This window comes from Onthophagus taurus, chromosome 3 (assembly GCF_036711975.1).
Source record: "Onthophagus taurus isolate NC chromosome 3, IU_Otau_3.0, whole genome shotgun sequence".
Taxonomy (NCBI): Eukaryota; Metazoa; Arthropoda; class Insecta; order Coleoptera; family Scarabaeidae; genus Onthophagus; species Onthophagus taurus.
In genome coordinates this window covers 28,251,015-28,272,736 of record NC_091968.1, presented here as the reverse complement: position 1 = coordinate 28,272,736, position 21,722 = coordinate 28,251,015, and the positions used below count along the sequence as shown (strand labels likewise).

General features: G+C 31.5%; 2 protein-coding genes across 5 annotated transcripts; one reads left to right on the top strand and one right to left on the bottom strand.

Annotated features, from left to right (window-relative positions):
- Positions 1-704: 704 nt before the first annotated feature.
- Positions 705-2,499, bottom strand: LOC111419994 (glucosidase 2 subunit beta). Its single transcript, XM_023052899.2, has one exon. The coding sequence runs from the start codon at positions 2,461-2,463 to the stop codon at positions 856-858; it is 1,608 nt and encodes a 535-aa protein (XP_022908667.1). The 5' UTR covers positions 2,464-2,499; the 3' UTR covers positions 705-855.
- Positions 2,500-3,147: 648 nt separating this feature from the next.
- Positions 3,148-14,288, top strand: LOC111419993 (ADAM 17-like protease Tace). Of its 4 annotated transcripts, none has more exons than XM_023052898.2 (6): positions 3,148-3,255; positions 3,302-4,182; positions 4,599-4,737; positions 12,927-13,610; positions 13,666-13,781; positions 13,832-14,288. In XM_023052898.2, exons 1-6 carry the CDS (start codon positions 3,195-3,197, stop codon positions 14,165-14,167), a joined length of 2,217 nt encoding a protein of 738 aa, XP_022908666.2. In that variant the 5' UTR covers positions 3,148-3,194; the 3' UTR covers positions 14,168-14,288. The 4 variants fall into 4 exon arrangements, with proteins under 4 accessions (XP_022908666.2, XP_022908664.2, XP_071050810.1 ...); XM_023052896.2 differs by lacking the exon at positions 4,599-4,737 and adding an exon at positions 4,316-4,457; XM_071194709.1 differs by lacking the exons at positions 12,927-13,610; positions 13,666-13,781; positions 13,832-14,288 and adding an exon at positions 4,316-4,457 and having other exon boundaries at positions 4,599-4,687.
- Positions 14,289-21,722: the final 7,434 nt, after the last annotated feature.

The window sequence follows — 21,722 nt, the reverse complement described above, 5'->3', positions numbered from 1 at the left end:
TCTTTTGATGCCTGGCAAATGTGTAACAATATTTTGTTTCCGCGTCCTTACATCTCTTGGATAATACATTTTGTTCCGCCTTTGCCAAAATAATAGGTTGTCTTTGCATGTTTGTTTGTGTTTAGTTCACTTGATGCACAATCATCTTGCTCGTCGTCATCTTCCTCGCTCCCACTGTCATGATTACTTCCACTTACGTTGTCTTCCTCACTTTCAGGATTGGATCCAATCGATTTTTCATCCTCTTCTAATTCATACACATGCTAAGGAAACATCGAATTACTAATATGCATGTACATAGCAAAGATGGGCTCTTGCTATAAATAAATTTGCAGCGAATTTTTTAGTTACCTGTGTGGTAGGGATCCAGGACGATTTGGAATCTTTTACGTTTGCTCATAAAGTTGTGGAAAGGTACTGTGGCGTCTGAAATGATAGGGCATAAAAGTAAAAACGCGCGAGGATTTTAAAACTTTGGGGTATGATACCCCACCACACAGACGCCTGGTTAAGACGGCTAAACTCAAATGTTTCTAGTTCTAGTGTTAACTAGAATCCATTCGGATTTAGCCGTTTTGAGAGACTTGCGGCGATTTTTAAACCACGCAATGATTCTTGAATTTTTCCCACATTACTTGAAGATGAATATACCGGGCCTAAAAAATAAATTAAAGGATAAGAAAGGTTTAAATCAACTTGAACACTTAAAGTATAAATATTTATTTATTCATGATAAATCGCGTAGGAAAAATGGTGTTAACCTCAAAAAAAAAAGAAGAAAAATAACCTACACTTCTTATACAAAAAAAAAGTACAGTATCAATGAATTTTTCTATTCGTATTCAAAAGAGCACATTAAAGTTCATCATGTATATCATCATGCGATTCGGAAGGAACATCTTTACACGCGGCCGGCGTCATAAAATCAAATAAATATTCGCACCTATTCGGCTCAGACACGGCAGTAACCTTATTTTCACCGCCGCAACTTAAACGAACTTGTGTTGACCTTTGGGGTCCATTCCAACAAGATTGGCCCCTATCGTATAGCATCATTGAGTAGTGATCATCTTCAGGACCTGTCCATTTCGACCAAACACCTAACCTAGTTTCTGATGAGCTTGATTTTGGTTTTTGTACTGCACTATCAAAGGGACATAACTTATAAATGTATTCATAATCGGTGTATTCGAAACATTGACCATCTAAGGTTGCGAATTCTTCTTCAGGACCAAAATCTTTCTCTAAATAATCTTGAATATCTTTAACTTGTCTTTCAATATGATTAACTTCTTTTTCTGCATCACCAAATTCTTTACGGGCGTGATTAGCTTGATCAATGAGTTTTTGAGTGTCCTCATCGTATTGAACGGTGGGGGTTGGTTCTGGAGCTTTTTCAATGGGTTCTTCTTCTTCATCTTCCTCTTCTTCGGGTTCTTCGTGATCAAGATCATCAGAATCTTCGGTTTCATTGTTTGTTTCAATATCATCTATGTCTTCATTACCTGCTTGAGTTTGAGTTTCTTCTCTGTCAGTTTCTTCTGGTGGTTTATAAAAACCATCTTCAATCAACATGTATGGTTTAATTTTGGTCCAAGAATCAGCTAAAAATTCATCAAATTCAACTTCTTCTTTTGAGTTCAAAAAATATTTTGCTTCTTCCTCAGAGACCTCACCATTACGATCTTGATCAAATGTCTTCCTTGTTTGTAACTCAGAGATATCAATTTTACCATCACCATTTGAATCTAATAAGATAAATTTCTCTGTTGCTTCTTTTTTATTTTTTTCGGCTTCTTCCTCCTCTTTTCTTTTTCTTTCTTCCTCTTCAATTTCTCTGTATTTAGCCAAAGCAGCATTTTCTAACTCCTCAATTTGTTTTTTTAACAACTCCTTTTCTTCTTTAATCTTTTCAGCTTCACCTCTATTTTTTTCCAACTCGGTTAATTGTTCTTTCTTTTCTTGTCTTAATTGAACACCTTTTTGTATTAAATCAGCTCTTAACTGTTTACCAGCTTTTAATAAATCCGCCTTTTTTTGAGCCTCCTCTCTGGCGCTTCGCCCCAATTCATTGCAATTATTAACACAACCCGTTTTTTCATTGGAATATTCATCAGAACCATCACAACAATCGCAAACACCGTCATTAACACGTGATGATGCGATATTTAGGGATTTATGACCGGCGTTTGTACAGTGAAAAACACCGTTGGGGCAAGCCGCTGTACCTGGTTCATCACTTCCATCCAAACAATCACAATAATCATCGTTTATATGTGTAAATGGAATTGTTAAGCTACCATCGAAACATGTAAAATCTTCGCCTGGATTATAAAGAGAGGCTCTTGATAATGACACTCCGCGGGGCCTTGGCACTTCAGATGATGAGATTAAACTAATTAGGGCTAAGTAAGATAATAAAATATGGCAAAAATTCATGTTTTTTTGTAAAAAACTTGCCATGTTTCACCTTCAGTTTCGCCGGTTGTATTACGAGTGAAGTGAGGTACAATGTTGATATGTCACAGTTATCACACGTCATTATCATAAAAGTTTATTTAAATTCACTTTTAAATTTACTTAATTATTTAGATTAATAATAAGGAAATAAATGTGATTAATAAATAAATATTGTTTTAAATGATTTACTTAAATTTATTTCGGTTTAGAGTGAAGTTAGATTATAATGCACAAAGAAAATTAAGTTAATCAAATAATAAATTAATCTTTATTATAATACCAATAAAAATAATTACGATTTAATATTAAATTTTATAATAAAATCATTTCGTATTTAATCAAATAAAAAAATTAATTGCAACAACTTCAAATCACTTCAAATGTATTGATCATCATGTAAATGTAAATGTAGATATAATGATACTTAATTATTTAGATTAATAATAAGAAAATAATTCTAATTAATAAATAAATATTGTTTTAAATGATTTACTTAAATTTAGTTTCAGTTTAGAGTGAAGTTAGATTACAACGCATAACGAAAATTAAGTTAATCAAATAATAAATTAATCTTTATTATAATACCAATAAAAATAATTTCGATTTAATATTAAATTTTATATTAAAATCATTTCGTATTTAATCAAATAAACAAATTAATTGCAACAACTTCAAATGTATTGATCACCTGACAACTGTCAAATGTCAAATATGTACTTAATAAATTTTTAAAAATGAACTTCATTTTCAAATATCTCTTAATTTTACTTATTAATTTCGCTTTTTGTATAAACGGTAAGTTAAATATGTTACAATTACAAAATAATAACTTTTATTTTAGCTTCTATTTATAAAAACTTGAAATATTTCGAAACACTCCATGCTGATGACCTAAACCATAAAATAGTTAAAAGAGGTTTAAAAGAATCGAACCATAAATTCAATAAAATTAAAGAAATCAATTTTCAAACTTTGGGGAAAGATTTTCGTTTAATTTTAACCCCTAAGAAAGATGTGTTACATTCGAAATTTAAGGCATATTCAGTTGACGGTGATGGAAAAGAATCCTCCATCCACATTGACCATAATTCGTTTTATGATGGACGAGTTTTTGGGGAGACAACGTCCCATGTAAGCTTGCACATGGACAATGATGGTGTTATGACCGGATTTATTCATTTACCAGAGGAAATTTATCATATTGAACCTTCTTGGAGACATTTACCCATTTCTGATAATCGAACTATGATTACTTATAAACAATCGGATATTAAATTAAGTTGGGAATTAGACAATTTAAATGAGTTTGCACCAAAAACTTGTGGTTACATTAAGGAAGGATTAGAATTAGAAAGTGATGATGACGAAGAAAGTCCTTGGTTATCTGAGGTGCATCGAGAAAAACGACAAATTGATCAATATGAATATACTCCAACAAAAACTAGGTGCCCGTTGTTATTGGTTGCTGATTATCGGTTTTATCAAGAAATGGGTGGGAGTAATACAAAAACTACTATTAATTATTTGATTAGTTTAATAGATCGAGTTCATAAAATATATAATGATACAATATGGCAAGATCGACATGAAATCGATGGCTTCAAAGGAATGGGGTTTGTTATTAAGAAAATCGTCGTTCATAATGAACCGACACATATTCGTAATGGCGATGCCCATTATAATATGAATCGAGATAAATGGGATGTTAGAAATTTATTAGAGGTATTTATTAATTAATCTGGATTTGAATTAACATTTAATTAGTATTTTTTTGCATATTTGAGCATGATTTTTGATTTTTTTAGGTTAGTTTGATTCTTTTAAGTGTTGATTTATAAATGTAATCTTTTTAAAGGTATTTTCAAGACAACCTGACATCAAACGATTTTGTTTAGCGCATCTATTTACGCACCAAACGTTTAAAACCCAATCTGTGCTTGGATTGGCCTATATCGCTTCACCGAGACTGTATTCGCATGGAGGAATTTGCACCCCCGGTTATTATTAGATTTTTGTTTTTATACTTATCTTTCTTGAAGCTTTTTTTGTCTGTTTTTTGTCTTAACATGTTTGTTATTTCTTTAATACGATTTTCTTTGGTGGAGGTGTGTTAACAAAGGTATTTTTTACACATACAGGTTTTTAGCAGGGAGTATACTCATAAAGACTTCTGCTTGGCTCATTTATTCACCGATTTAAAATTCGAAGGTGGCATTTTGGGGCTTGCTTATGTTGGTTCACCTCGACGGAACTCCGTCGGTGGTATTTGTACCCCAGGTACTAATTAACCGTTTAATAGGCCCCATATATCTGCAAACAAATTCCGCAAACTGACGTTGCACAATTATTTATTACAACAAACTTCAATTGATTGTGTTGTGTAAGCATGGAAACATGATGTTTGAGGAAGCAGCCTCTTTAGCTATAATAATTGCTGTTGCGTCGAAATGGATGGTGTTAGAAAAAGGAAAAGGAAACAGAGTATGGATGAGAGTGGTTAAAGAAAAGGTCACCCAAATCTTCTCAAAAAACTTAAATTGAGTTCACCATTACACTATAAAAATTATTTACGAATGGATCTCACTACTTTTGATGAATTATTGGTCATGGTAACACCACTTATACAGTGAATTTCACTTAAAGCGGCATTCACACGATCAATATACAGGTTTTCGAAAAGTAACGGATAAATTCGTTAAAACAATTCAGAACAGTTTATGGAAAAATCGCTGAAACGGGTCTAAAGATTTAATTTTTTTGCAATTGTTTGGTATAGATTTTAAATTTTTTCCACCATTTTTAAACGAGTAACGACGTCATCGATATTTTTTTCAAATAGCAATACCCCATTTCTATTACAGAATATGAAAGAGGACTTTTTTCTAAATCTAGGACAGTCAATATTAATATTGGTTACATAAGAAAATTTTCGAGAAAAATTATGTTAAAGTTCCATTCATTTAAGATAGCAAAATAGCAGTAGCTATGCGTAACCATGGCAACCAACTGTTTCAGATAACGAAAATTAATCATAAAATATCTAAAATAACTGGTTAATAAACAATAAAACAACTAATTAATATTAGTTGCATAAGAAAATTTTCGAGAAACGTTATGTTAAAGTTTCATGATTTTCCTTTCATTTAAGATAGCAAAATAGCAGTAGCTATGCGTAACCATGGCAACCAACTGTTTCAGATAACGAAAATTAAACATAAAATATCTAAAACAACTGTTTAATAAACAATAAAACAACTAATTAATATTAGTTGCATAAGAAAATTTTTGATTTTTGAGTTTCATGATTTTCCATTCATTTAAGATAGCAAAATAGCAATAGCTATGCGTAACCATGGCAACCAACTGTTTCAGATAACGAAAATTAATTATATCTAAAACAACTGTTTAATAAACAATAAAACAATTAATTAATATTAGTTGCATAAGAAAATTTTCGAGAAAAATTATGTTAAAGTTTCATAATTTTCCATTCAATTAAGATAGCAAAATAGCAGTAGCTATGCGTAACCATGGCAACCAAGTGTTATCAAAAACAACTGTGTTAGATATCAAAAATTAATCATAAAATATCTAAAACAACTGGTTGCCATGGTTACGCATGGCTACTGCTATTTTTCTAACTCAAATGAATGGAAAATCATGAAACTTTAAAGCAATTTTTCTCGAAAATTTTGTTATGCAACTAATATTAATTTTGCCTGTACCAAATTCAGAAAAAAATCCCCTTTCATATTCCGTATAAGAAAATTTTCGAGAAACATTATGTTAAAGTTTCATGATTTTCCATTCATTTAAGATAGCAAAATAGCAGTAGCTATGCGTAACCATGACAACCAACTGTTTCAGATATCAAAAATTAATCATAAAATATCTAAAACAACTGGTTAATAAACAATAAAACAACTAATTAATATTAGTAGCATAAGAAAATGTTGAGGAAAAATTATGTTAAAGTTTCATGATTTTCCATTCATTTAAGATAGCAAAATAGCAGTAGCTATGCGTAACCATGGCAACCAATTGTTTCAGATATCAAAAATTAATCATAAAATATCTAAAACAACTGGTTAATAAACAATAAAACAACTAATTAATATTAGTAGCATAAGAAAATGTTGAGGAAAAATTATGTTAAAGTTTCATGATTTTCCATTCATTTAAGATAGCAAAATAGCAGTAGCTATGCGTAACCATGGCAACCAATTGTTTCAGATATCAAAAATTAATCATAAAATATCTAAAACAACTGGTTAATAAACAATAAAACAACTAATTAATATTACGATCTAAAAAATAAGAAAAAACATAAAATTAGAAACAATTTTAACATCATTTAATAACAAAGCATTCAAGAAAACATATACAGGGTGATTCATAAGTAATGGGCCAAATTGTAAATGTACGTTCAGGAGGCCAAAATAATAATATTTTCATTAACAATAATGGGTCTTAGTCTGCTCCTTACTGAGATACAGGATGTTAAAGCGAAAAAAATAAAATAGATTAATAGATCAGCTACTTTTCTACATAATGACTCATAGTTGACTTATAGTTTTTGTAAGGGTAAACAATAATGTGTGAGAGGATTTGAGTTAACTCGTAGATGTCGCCACATGCGCCATATGAATTAGCTTAATTATGAGCTACTGCAAAAGGTTTTCAACATGACCACCACCAGCATTTATACACGCATTTAACCGTTTGGTTAAGGATTGTCTGACTTTAAAAAATGTAGCAGGATTATTTCGTATTGAATTGGCTGCATCTTGAATTCTATTCCATAACTCGTCTCGTGTATTTATAGTAGGTTCAGCATAGACCATTGATTTCATGTAACCCCACACATGGTGGCCACTGAAATTCACTACCACGTCCAATCCAACGGTGAGGGAATGTTTCATTCAGATGTTCGCGCACAGCACGTGAAAAATGTGGAGGAGCACCGTCTTGCATGAACCACATATTTATTCTTAGTTGTAATGGAAGATCTCCCAAGAGGTCGACTAAGTCATTATTTAAAAAAATTAAATATGACTCTCCATTTAAATTAGGAGGTAATTCAACTGCACTACACATTTATTTTAAACTCGTGCTGGAAATGTCTATCTTTTTTTAAACGAGGGTTTTCGGTTTCCCAGGCATGACTATTTCGCCAATTAAAAACTCCGCGTCTGGTAAAGGTTGCTTCATCCGTGAAAAGAATGTTATTTAGGAATGTTGGATTATTATTCAATTTTCCTTTTAGCCACTGACAAAATTGAACTCTGATTCGATAATCTGTTGGAAGTAAATTTTGCACAGGTATAAAATGATAGGGATATAAATTTTCCTTGTGTAAAATTCTAGTCACGGATGGTTGGCTTATTCCAGTTGCTGCAGACAATCGACGAGTGCTTATTTCAGAATTTTGCGCAATTCTTACCAAAATTTCATCTTCTTGCTGCGGAGTGATAATCTTAGGACGTCCTGTATGATATTTTGGACGAAATGAACCTGTTTCACCCAATCGATTATAAATATTTTGAAATATCTTCCGGTTTGGCTGCCTTCTGTAAGGGTACATTTCACGATATTTTCTGGATGCTGCTTGCCCAGAAAAACGTTCTTGTGCGTAAACGCATAACATGTCTCTCATTTCTTCGTTTGAAAAGTGATTATGTCTCGGCATTTTGATTTATGTTAGGACAAGAATGAATCAGTTTACTTAACAATAAAATGTTTTAAACTATTCATTAAACGTAAAAGCTCATTGACGCATGTGGCGACATCTACGAGTTAACTCAAATCCTCTCACACATTATTGTTTACCCTTACAAAAACTATAAGTCAACTATGAGTCATTATGTAGAAAAGTAGCTGATCTATTAACAAAAATCTATTTTATTTTTTTCGCTTTAACATCCTGTATCTCAGTAAGGAGCAGACTAAGACCCATTATTGTTAATGAAAATATTATTATTTTGGCCTCCTGAACGTACATTTACAATTTGGCCCATTACTTATGAATCACCCTGTATAAAAGAAGAGATGAATTCAGATTTTGAAAATTAAGAGTGAAACTGACGTGGCTATTGTTCCTGAAGATGACTAAAAAAGAATAGTCGAAACCGGTTGAGCCGAAAATAAAGAAAATTCCACCCTTCTGAAAAGGAAAGTTTTTTATTCACATAAATATTCTAACAAGATGGTAAGTAATAATATTAATGATTAATGATAATTAATATGAGTTGTATAAGAAAATTTTTGAGAAAAATTATTTTAAAGTTTCATGATTTTATTCATTTAAGATAGCAAAATAGCAGTAGCTATGCGTAACCATGGCAACCAACTGTTTCAGATATCAAAAATTAATCATAAAATATCTAAAACAACTGTTTAATAAACAATAAAACAACTAATTAATATTAGTTGCATAAGAAAATTTTCAAGAAAAATTATGTTAAAGTTTCATGATTTTCCATTCATTTAAGATAGCAAAATAGCAGTAGCTATGCGTAACCATGGCAACCAAGTGTTATCAAAAACAACTGTGTCAGATATCAAAAATTAATCATAAAATATCTAAAACAACTGGTTGCTATGGTTACGCATGGCTACTGCTATTTTTCTAACTCAAATGAATGGAAAATCATGAAACTTTAAAGCAATTTTTCTCGAAAATTTTCTTATGCAACTAATATTAATTTTGGCTGTACCAAATTCAGAAAAAAATCCCCTTTCATATTCCGTAATAAAATGCGATGACGTCATAACTAGTTTAAAAATGGCGGAAAAATTTAAAATCTATACCAAAAAATTGTAAAAAATTTAAATCCTTAGATTCATCTCAGTGATTTTTCTATAAACCGTTTTTAATTGTTTTAACGAATTTATCCATTACTTTCGGGAAGCACTGTGTATTGTCAATATCTGAGTATTGACAATATTATTGAACGTTTAGAGTAGAAAGATTGACAGATTGCCAATATTGATGGCATGGTTTGACAAAAACCAAAACATTTGATATATTGACAATAAATATTGACAGTCTGAGGGAGAGATTGACAATCCTTAATCTTTTGGAGTAGTTACGCGAACCTCATTCAACAAATTCATGTGAGAAAATGTGTCTCTCTCTTTAAAAGCCATTCCCTAGCCCATATTTTCTTTTACTTCCAGCGTTTTATTGTTAAGCTAAAATAGCTTTTTGACAGTATGACATCTTTGACTGCCAGCGCAAAACTAAGTAGATCGTCAATAAATATTGATAGTCTGAGGGAATTACAATGACAATTCAATATTGATCGTGTGAAGGCCGCTTAAGATACAATATACTAAAATATATTTCCATAGAAACCAGGGCGTACCTACACTTAGCCACAAAATTCTTCGTGCAGGTGAAAAAATATAACAAAATAACCGATTATTTATAAATTTTGCGATACATTTCGTTATCGAAATGTATAATGTAAAACAGTTAATAACGTTTTATGGATAAAATAAAGCATATTCTATTTAAATAAATAAATAAGTAAAAAAATATCGTTTTTTGATGTCATGAAAATGTTCGTACATTCTTACTTCGTTTAACTTTAGTATATCGTAAATTCTGATGTGTTAAGACATGTTCAGTGCGAAAATATTCGTAAAGTATTAAAAGAACCTATTTTGAGTGGTCCAATATTGGCGACAGAGATGTCGAAAGAAACAATAAAGGATATCCATCCAGAATGTATTCGTCGGCTGTTACGAAAGCAAGGTTTTAATGAAAGACAAATGCGGAAAGAGCTTTATCAATCCAAATTTTGGATTGATAAAGCAAATTTCAATTTTGGAACACCGTTTTATTTAGTGATGAATCTAAATTCACCTACCTCAGTCGCCTGACCAAAATCCCATAGAACATTTATGGGACGAAATTGAAAGAAAGTTGCGACAAAATAGGATAAAGAAGCGATTTTGAAAGAATGGGAGAATATTAAGCCCGATGTTTCTAGAAACCTAGTATCGTCGATGCAAAACCGTTTAGAAACTGTTTTAGAACAGCAAGGAGCACCAACACGATACTAGTTGTTTATGTAATAGGATTTTTCTTCAGTTATTTTGTTAATAACTCATTGTACGAACACTTTCGTGTGATCAAAAAAAGTAATTCATCTTTGTTATCTTTTTTAATTCTTACTAGAAGCATATATTTTAATTTTTAATCATTATTAATTGTTGGAAATTTGTAAAATGTTTTATAACAGTTATAAATAAACGTTTATTTTGTTTATAAATACGAATTTCTGGCCTGTACGAAGTCTTTCGTGACTAAGTGTATACTTTGTCCCACATAAAATGCAACATGTCAATATAATTTGACATTACAACAATAAAAATAAAAATTACAATAAAAATATACAACAATCTAGCGCTGAATAACACATAAAACTAGACTTACACTAGCACTAGATTTAGAACTGGAAACATTTCTCAGACGCACGGCTAAACCCGATACTTTCTAGTTCTGAGACGTGCGGCTAAATTCGAATGTTTCTAGTTCTAGGTTGTGTTAATTCTAGTTTTAATAGTCAACCTAAGCCTTGACGGAGTTTATACCAACTCTAAACAATTTCGTTGCTAACGTTAAATCGCTATATACAATTTTTCAATTAGTGTTTTCGTGTTTTGTTTGATAAAATAAGACTTTTCATTTGGATATATTGTTGAAACTTGCTAATTAAGAAATTTTCATTCGTTTTTGCCCAGGCGAGTTAATTTAATGCAATAATTTCTGCTTGAAGGCAATCTTGAAAACAATAAAAATCTATAAACGCATCCATTTGAGTGCTTAATACAGCTAATAAAACACTCAATTACAAAATAGTATATTAAAAAACAAGTTTCGTAAGACACGCTTGAAGTCTTATGAAACGTGTTTTTTATGCTATTTTTTGTAATTCGCGTTTTTATACTTTTTTTTAACAAAAATAAAGTAAATTTTGGCAATGTAGGGAAATAGGTATGTAGCAGTTGGTAACACCGGAACACTTGAAAATAGAAACTTTGAATTGACAATTAGAAACTGTCAAAACACAAAATATATTCACCTGAAAAAAAAGTTTGATGTACACCTCCCAAAATAAGAGAAATTGCTCAGAGTCCATGTCCTCATCATTGTGGACCTTGTATTTGATGCTAAGAACGTGTTTAAACATCCATAGACAAAAATTGTCACATTGACAACTAGAAAAATTAATGACCCAATGTCACCAACTTGAACTGGTTCCATAAAATGTTACTAAAATCTCATTACAGCATCGGATGCTGTAAAGAGTCTCATTACAGCACCCGTTTCAGTACTGTTATAGCTTCCATTACCGTAGCGAATTACAAAAAATACATTAAAACATTAAAAACTTGAAATTAAAATGTTCTTCAATAATTTTCCTCAACTACTTTAATTTAGGAATATTGGAAATTTGTATATAAAACGATAGCAGAATATTGTAACATTTTATCTTCCTGATGGCCTGTTCTACATGAATCCTGACTTTTGCAATTTGCTGTGTTTCGTATACTTGAGATTCTGTAAACTGTGGTGTTGTTAAAAACGGTGGAAGCAAGTGGTAAGAAGGTCCTTATTAAGAAACCTTTATTTGCCAATATCAAATCTCCAGGCACCATCTGATCCAAAACTTTGCTCTCCTCCACAATAGATCCACGTCATTATAATATTGGTCACTGTAGCTGTACTGCAACTGAATCTAATACTCAAATCTTCATGTGGGAGATTGAGCCTCAACTTCATTAATGTGATAAATAGCTGATCAATTTTAGGAATGATTTGAACATTCCATCCAGCATAATAGTGTTAGTTCTAGTTTTGCACTATCACCAGAGCTAACACAAGACCTATAACTAGAATCATTCGGGTTTAGCCGCCTTGAGAGACGTGTGGCTAAATCCGAATGTTTCTAGATCTAGGTCTAGTGTTAGTTCCAGTTTTAATTGTTATTCAGCGTTAGATTGTGGTATATTCTTATTGAACGAAAAGTAGAACTAATACTAGAACTATCATCATTCGGGTTTATTTATTATGTTCAAGTGCACAGTAGTTTCGTAACTATGGTTATTGTATTCACATATTGCGAGTTATATGAAATTCCCGGTACAAAAACAAGACACACTATTGAGAGAAGCAATTTCACCACCTTCTACTAACACACGTGAAATTGATACACAATGCAATTGGTTGCGCAACGAATGGCGTTGGGCAACTAATTTGAAACAATTTTGAATTTCTGCAACGCATCAATCAACACCATACACTACACAATTTTTGCAAAATTGTTTGCGCAATTTGTTTGCAGTTGTATTGTGCCTATAATGCACACATCTAAAGAGTATTGTGCATTAAAAACTCTTCGTAACCCAAAAAAAATTTGATAAATCTTTTAATTCTTGTTGAAATTTTTTTTTAGAATACTTCAAAAATGGATACACCCTTTATTTAAATTCTGGTTTAAGCTCAAGTCGAAATCATTACGGTCAACGTGTTATAACCCGTGAAGCCGATTTAGTAACAGCCCATGAATTCGGACATAATTGGGGGTCGGAGCACGATCCGGATATCCCGGAATGTTCACCGAGCGCCTCACAAGGTGGTTCTTATTTAATGTACACCTACAGCGTAAGCGGATATGACGTCAACAACAAACGATTTTCTCCCTGCAGTTTGCGTTCGATTCGAAAAGTGTTGCAAGCGAAATCGGGGCGGTGTTTTTCCGAGCCGGAAGAAAGTTTTTGTGGGAATTTGCGTGTTGAGGGTGATGAAGAGTGCGACGCGGGATTATTAGGAACGGAAGATAACGACGCTTGTTGCGATAAGGATTGTAAATTGAGGAGAAATCAAGGCGCCGTTTGTAGCGATAAGAACTCGCCGTGTTGCCAAAACTGCCAATACATGCAAGCCGGGATTAAATGTAGGGATGCTCAATATCAAACTTGCGAACAAGAATCTAGATGTACCGGAAAACAAGCAGAGTGCCCCAAAAGCCCTCCAATGCCCAACGGAACCGATTGCCAAGAAAAAGGGAAATGTAGAAACGGAAAATGCACACCATATTGTGAAACTCAAGGTTTACAAAGTTGTATGTGCGATATAAGTAGGTTAAATAATAATTAATTAATGTATTTATTAATTTTATTTATTTTTGATAGTTGAAAATGCATGTAGGAGATGTTGTCGAACGAATATGAATGAAACGTGTTTTCCTGTTGAGCCTTTAGATGTTCTCCCCGATGGAACTCCTTGCATACAAGGATTTTGCAACAAAGTATAACCTTAATAAAATTAATTCTTATTAATCACGTAATTAATTATTAGGGAAATTGCGAAAAAACCGTGCAAGATGTAGTCGAACGTTTCTGGGATATAATCGAAGATATAAACATCAATAAAGTCCTATTATTTTTAAGAGATAATATCGTAGGAACTGTCGTGCTTGTAACAGCTCTTTTATGGATACCAACCAGTTGCGTTATTAGTTTTATCGATCGTAAACGACGAAGGGAAGAAATTAAAAGGAGAGAATGGAGGAGTAAAGCTGATTTGATTCATCCTTCAGTCGCTCGAAGAGTTGTTCATATTCGAGTGCCAAGAGCTGCTCCAGCAAATCCCATTCCTCAAAGTTCTAATTCTAATTCAGTAATTCCTGAATAAATAAATAAATAGGATGATTAATTAGTTATAGATTGTACTTAAAACGTAACAAATCTAGTCGGACAAATTTTTTTATCAATTTTAATAATTTTTTTGAAGTATTAATAAAATTTTAAAAATAGGATATAGTTGAGACTCCTCAAATAATAAACACTCCTAATTTATCCCAAACGATGACCAAATAAATTTCATTTTAGATTTGAAATTTAATGAGTAATGTCTTAATTAAAGACGTGAATGTCTATTATAATTGGGACTGGTTTCGTAATTTCGAGGTCCGGAGGATAATGAGGAACAGGACACGGTTAATTTACCCGTTTATAGCGTGCAATGTACCGTCTAGTATGTAGGTAATGACCCGTACGCGTTTGCGGCTGCCGGTGTTAACCGCATGCGGTCCCCGTTAACGTCCCAACCCACCACCATTTAGAACTACCTCGTCCTCAATATTATTTAACAGATTTCCGGCGCATCCACCATAAATGTATTAATTAAAAAAACTTTAAATAGAATTCATCTATAGTAATGGTAAATAATGTTATTTGTGAGTTATGAATTTGAGTATTTTTTTTTACTTTTAGATGTCTATAGGAAATAACAAAAAATGTAGTACACATAATGCCTCAGCTGCAAGGAACAATAACGTAATTTAACTTTAAGCCAAAATCGCTTTCGGTCGAGGTGTTACAATATATGTTGTCTATTAAGCTTTGGTCGGATATTAAGAACCTATTACTTAGTACTCCACCATTCACAGGAATTAGTATCTCTTTTAAATGTTAGACAATGCAGATAATCATCAAGTTCAACCCGAATAGGACTTTTTTCATTGAATACAACTTTATTTATCAACAACATAACAGTTTTTTCGAATTTTGCAATTTTCGCCGATTAAGTTGTAAAAATTCGTATAAAATCCAGTTCTTGGAATATGAGTATGAAAATTTCCCAAAGTGTTAATAAAAGTGTCCTCTTTCCAATGAACTAACCCATTTCGAAAAATACCTCTTAGTTTTTGAGAAATAAATTTTTGAAATAATCGACAATTTTTTCGAATTTTGCAATTCTCGCCAATTAAGATTTAAAAATTCGTATAAAATCCAGTTCTTGGAATATTAGTATGAAAATTTCCCAGAGTGTTAATAAAAGTGTCTTCTTTCCAATGAACCAACCCATTTTGAAAAATCACTTTTAGTTCTTGAGAAATAAATTTTTGAAATGATCGACAATTTGTTCGAATTTTGCAATTTTCGCCAATTAAGTTTTAAAAATTCGTATAAAATCCAGTTCTTGGAATATTAATATGAAAATTTCCCAGGGTGTTAATAAAAGTGTCTTCTTTCCAATGAACCAACCCGTTTTGAAAAAAAGCTTTTAATTTTTGAGAAAACAATTGATAAAATTTTCGATGTTGCAATTTTCATCGATAACTTTCAAAATTCGCTATAAAATTCATTTCTTGAAGGATCCTTGTGGAAATTTCACCAATTATTAATTAAAGTGTCCCCTTTTAAATGCAAGAAGCCGTTTTGAAAAATCACTTTTAGTTCTTGAGAAATAAATTATTAAAATGATCGACAATTTTTTCGAATTTTGCAATTTTCACCAATTAAGTTTTAAAAATTCGTATAAAATCCAGTTCTTGGAATATTAGTATGAAAATTTCCCAGAGTGTTAATAAAAGTGTCTTCTTTCCAATGAACCCACCCATTTTGAAAAATACCTTTTAGTTTTTGAGAAATAAATTTTTGAAATAATCGACAATTTTTTCGATGTTTTGCAATTTTCCCGATTAAGTTTAAAAATTCGTATAAAATCCAGTTCTTGGAATATGAGTATGAAAATTTCCCAGAGTGTTAATAAAAGTGTCTTCTTTCCAATGAACCAACTCATTTTAAAAAATACCTTTTAGTTTTTGAGAAATAAATTTTTGCATTAATCGACAATTTTTTCGAATTTTGCAATTTTCGCCGATTAAGTTTTAAAAATTCGTATAAAATCCATTTCTTGGAATATGAGTATGAAAATTTCCCAGAGTTGTAATAAAAGTGTTCTCTTTCTAATGAACTAACCCATTTTGAAAAATAGCTTTTAGTTTTTGAAAAAACAATATTTGAAATTTTGATAAAATTTTCGATGTTGCAATTTTCATCGATAACATTCAAAATTCGTTATAAAATTCATTTCTTGAAGGATCCTTGTGGAAATTGCACCAATTATTAATTAAAGTGTCCTCTTTTTAATGCAAGAAGCCGTTTTGAAAAATCACTTTTAGTTCTTGAGAAATAAATTTTTTAAATGATCGAAAATTTTTTCGAATTTTGCAATTTTCGCCAATTAAGTTTTAAAAATTCGTATAAAATCCAGTTCTTGGAATATGAGTATGAAAATTTCCCAAAGTGTTAATAAAAGTGTCTTCTTTCCAATGAACCAACCCATTTTGAAAAATACCTTTTAATTTTTGAGAAATAAATTTTTTAAATAATCGGCAATTTTTTCGAATTTTGCAATTTTCGCCGATTAAGTTTAAAAATTCGTATAAAATCGAGTTCTTGGAATATGAGTATGAAAATTTCCCAGAGTGTTAATAAAAGTGTCTTCTTTCCAATGAACCAACTCATTTTGAAAAATACCTTTTAGTTTTTGAGAAATAAATTTTTGAAATAATCGACAATTTTTTCAAATTTTGCAATTTTCACCGATTAAGTTTAAAAATTCGTATAAAATCTAGTTCTTCGAATATGAGTATGAAAATTTCCCAAAGTATTAATAAAAGTGTCCTCTTTCCAATGAACCAATCCATTTTGAAAAATAGCTTTTAGTTTTTGAAAAAACAATATTTGAAGTTTTGATAAAGTTTTCGATGTTGCAATTTTCTTCGATAACTTTCAAAATTCGCTATAAAATTCATTTCTTGAAGGATCCTTGTGGAAATATCACCAATTATTAATTATAGTATCCTCTTTTTAATGCAAAAAGCCGTTTTGAAAAATCACTTTTAGTTCTTGAGAAATAAATTTTTGAAATGATCGACAATTTTTTCGATTTTTTTTGAAGGGGATCCGGTATCCGGCTTTTCGCAAAATCACTATCCGTTCCATCACTATTGTCTAATATTGTATTTGTTTAGTTAACACATTGCCTCAAAAATTACAACAACAAAGAAAAAGAAAAATATATCAAAATATATAGAATTTACGTATATAAACTAATTATCATGGTCAACTTTACACGACGCAATTATCAAATCCTTAAACACGCATAGCGAGTCACAAAAGACATCATCCCCCCGCGCTATGATGTAAATGGTCGCACGTGCGCCTCATTCTCAACATGGGAGAGCTCTGGAAGACATTCGTACGAGGAGTAGGCATGTAAAATAAATAATCGGGCCGAAGACATGATGGGGAGGAACACGAAAATTAACGACCTCAAGAAGGATAGGAGAATCAATAGTATCATTAATTATTTTATGGAATGTTAAAGCATCTCCACATGAACGAATCTGATGCAGCGATAAGAAGTTGAAGGAGGCACTGGCTGATACGCAAGCGATGTTGCTTTTAAAACAATTCTGGTAATATATATACAGGGTGTTACAAAGGGGTGCTGCAGAAACTTAAAACGCTATGCACATACGCAAAATACAATCTTCTTATGCGTGACGCTCATAACGAAGCCAAGCCTGCGCCAAGCCTTAGCAACAGCTCCATCAACGTGGTCTTCAAACGTTAGTTTGACATCAAAAGTGACGCCAGAATCTCTTTAGGTATGGTATCATCCCCCAGTCTATAATCGAATCTGATCGTGCCTGCCTTCTTTGTAAAAAAAATAACATTACATTTTTCAGGGTTCAGTGTTAAGAAATTTGAGCTGCAATAAATACGTAGCGCATCAATGTCGCGCTGTAGCCTCGAGCAAAAAATTTTAAATTATCAACATACATCAAGCAATGAGTGTTTAATTATTGAAAAAAAATCGTTGATATAAATATTAAATAGAAGAGGTTCTAAATGATTAATATTTATCTTCGGAGTCCTTCCACGTGTATAGGAGACAAATAAGATATTTGTCAATATCAAACATACGAAGTTTTGAAAGAAGCAGAGTATGATCGACTCGATCGAAAGCCTTACTAAAGTCAGTATCAATGGAGTCAACTTGAAAGGAATCATCCATAGACCCAACAATAATTCACAATAAAAATAAGTCTTATAAATAAGCTTTCCAAGTATTTTACTAAATAATGGCAATAAAGAAATAGGTCTATAATTAGATACCATACCACGATTTCCGGATTTAAAGATAGAGCTTCCTTCCAAACACGTGGAAAAACACCAAATTGAATCGACCGGTTATATATAACAGTTAAAGGAAAAGAAAATGACTCACAACAACTTCTAATTATGATGGCAGGAATAGTGTCCGCTCCTGGTCCTTTCGATGCATCAATTCTCTTCAAAGCCTCCTCAACCTCCGAATGCTCAAGGCATATCGCGCAATCTCGATCAAGATTAAGCTGGTTGTTAGACACAACACCAGTTTGAGTAGGTATAAAGGCAGAGTGAAAGTAGGAGGTAAATAGTGAAGAAATAGCTCAAGCACCGGTGTCAGCAACACTGTTGTGAGTGACACTGGCGGGAATATCATTCTTCCTTTCCAATACTTAACGAATGACCAAAAAAACCTTGGATTTGAAGCAATTTTTGTCTCAGCGTTCGAAGTGTAATTCGATCAAGAAGAAATTTTGCCCAACCTTTTAGAAGGGAAAAGGTGAGATAATCAATGTAGCTGCCATAGTGCTTCCACCTCCTATCGGCCTTCTTTTTTTCTTGAATCATCTGCCTAGTGCCAAATGAAAACCACATTGGACAACCTCCCATTATCTCACATGGATGTAATCGCTGCAAGATGAATATTAAGAGAATCAAAATCATCCCTGTGGTGATTGTAAAAGACGTAATATTCGAAACTAGACGATGTGGCAATCGCATAGGAGATCTAAAGTGTAGTATGAGCAATATCTTCACGAATCAATGGGTTATCGCTTAACCCTTTGTGTCCCGACGGTACTTTAAAGTACCTGTAATTTTAAACACTCATTTTAAACTGTAGTTATCTATTCGGCGCATTTAGAGCTGTCTGTACTTTCTACTATACAAGTGTATACAAGAAATAATCTGTATAAAAAACGTCGCAATCCGCACTGTAGGATTATTAGGTACACTTTAAATTTATTCATCCAGATGTGAGGTTAGAAGTTAAGTGAAAAGTGGTGCTGTTGAATTTTGTTGTTCAAGAAGGTATTTCTTTGATAAATGGTTATTAGGTGTGATTATTACAGATCATTTTAAAAAGAAAACATTGAGCTTAAATTTAAAATAAATCTCATTCCTTAATTGTAATAAACATGGTTTCTAAAAATTTTTAAATTAGCATATTTTTTGACTCTTTTAAATGTAAGTGTTGTTTCAACATTTTTTTTCTTAATATTTTTCCAATCCAACTCAACAATTATTATACATCATTCTAAAGAGAAAGCTTTGAGCTTTAATTTAAAATAAGTTTCATTCCTTAATTTCAATAAATACGGCTTACAGGAATTTTTAAATTAGCATATTTTTTGACACTCTTAGGTTATACGAAAATGTAAGTTTTATTTCAACTTTTTTTTTTCTCTATATTTTTCCAATCCAACTCAACAATTATTGTACATCATTTTAAAGAGAAAGCTTTGAGCTTTAATTTAAAATAAGTTTCATTCCTTAACTTCAATAAATACGGCTTCCAGGAATTTTTAAAATAGCATCTTTTTTGACACTCTTAGGTTATACGAAAATGTAAGTTTTATTTCAACTTTCTTTTTCTCTTTATTTTTCCAATCCAACCCAACAATTATTATACATCATTTTAAATAGAAAGCTTTGAGCTTTAATTTAAAATAAGTTTCATTCCTTAATTTCAATAAATACGGCTTACAGGAATTTTTAAATTAGCATATTTTTTACATTTTTAGGTGATTCGAAAATGTAAGTTTTGTTTCAAATTTTTTTTTCTCTATATTTTTCCAATCCAACCCAACAATTATTATAGATCATTTTAAAGAGAAAGCTTTGAGCTTTAATTTAAAGTAAGTTTCATTCCTTAATTTCAATAAATACGGCTTACAGGAATTTTTAAATTAGCATATTTTTTACATTTTTAGGTGATTCGAAAATGTAAGTTTTGTTTCAAATTTTTTTTTCTCTATATTTTTCCAATCCAACCCAACAATTATTATAGATCATTTTAAAGAGAAAGCTTTGAGCTTTAATTTAAAATAAGTTTCATTCCATAATTTCAATAAATACGGCTTCCAGGAATTTTTAAATTAGCATCTTTTTTCACACTTTTAGGTTATTCGAAAATGTAAGTTTTGTTTCAATATTTTTTTTCTCTGTGTTTTTCCAATCCAACCCAACAAATATTATACATCATTTTAAAGAGAAAGCTTTGAGCTTTAATATAGAATAAGTCTCATTCCTTAATTTCAATAAATACGGCTTCCAGGAATTTTTAAATTAGCATCTTTTTTGGCACTCTTAGGTTATACGAAAATGTAAGTTTTGTTTCAACATGTTTTTTGTCAATATTTTTCCAATCCAACCCAACAATTATTATACATCATTTTAAAAAGAAAGCTTTGAGCTTTAATTTAGAATAAGACTCATTCTTTAATTTCAATAAATACGGCTTCCAGGAATTTTTAAATTAGCATCTTTTTTGACACTTTTAGGTTATACGAAAATGTTAGTTTTAACTCAATACTCTTTTTCTCAATATTTTTTTAATTCAACCCATCGATTGTTATACATCGATTTAAACATAAAGCTTCAAGCTTCAATTTAAAATAAGTTTTATTTCTTAATTTCAATAAACACGGTTTCCAGGAATTTTTGAATTAGCATCTTTTTTGACACTTGGACTATGCGAAAATAGGGGGATTGCATATTTTGCTAAAATTTTATTCCAAAGGCCTTTACTGAGTGTATTTTGATAGCGTTTTAATTCTTTCTGATTCTGTCACAAAGTTTCAAAATGTTTGACTTCTTGGGACACAAAGGGTTAAAATTACGTTATTCATATCAGAACTTAGCAATTATTAAATCTAAAGTATTCTGACAGGTGCCAACGTGGTGATTGAATTGAATCAGCCCGTACAGAAACGGAGTGTCAAGCGACACAATGACGGGAATTGACATTGAGAGATAAAATATACACAACAAACATGAATCAATGAACCGCCACCACGCATTGTTATGCCAAATATAATGCCTCGGCCGTAAGTGACCTCGGCTTAGTCAAGGTCGTTTGCGACCAAGGCGCTACAATATATGTTGACCAACATTATATCATATATAAGGAAGGAAGCAACCTCGGTTTAATCATGGAACAATATAGATTTGTGGTTTATCTTTAAGCTAATGCACACCAAGACATCTTTTGCTTACGATTTACTCGCATCTCTTAAATTTATTGAGAAACCGACTTCTCAATATTTAGAATATTTCATCAT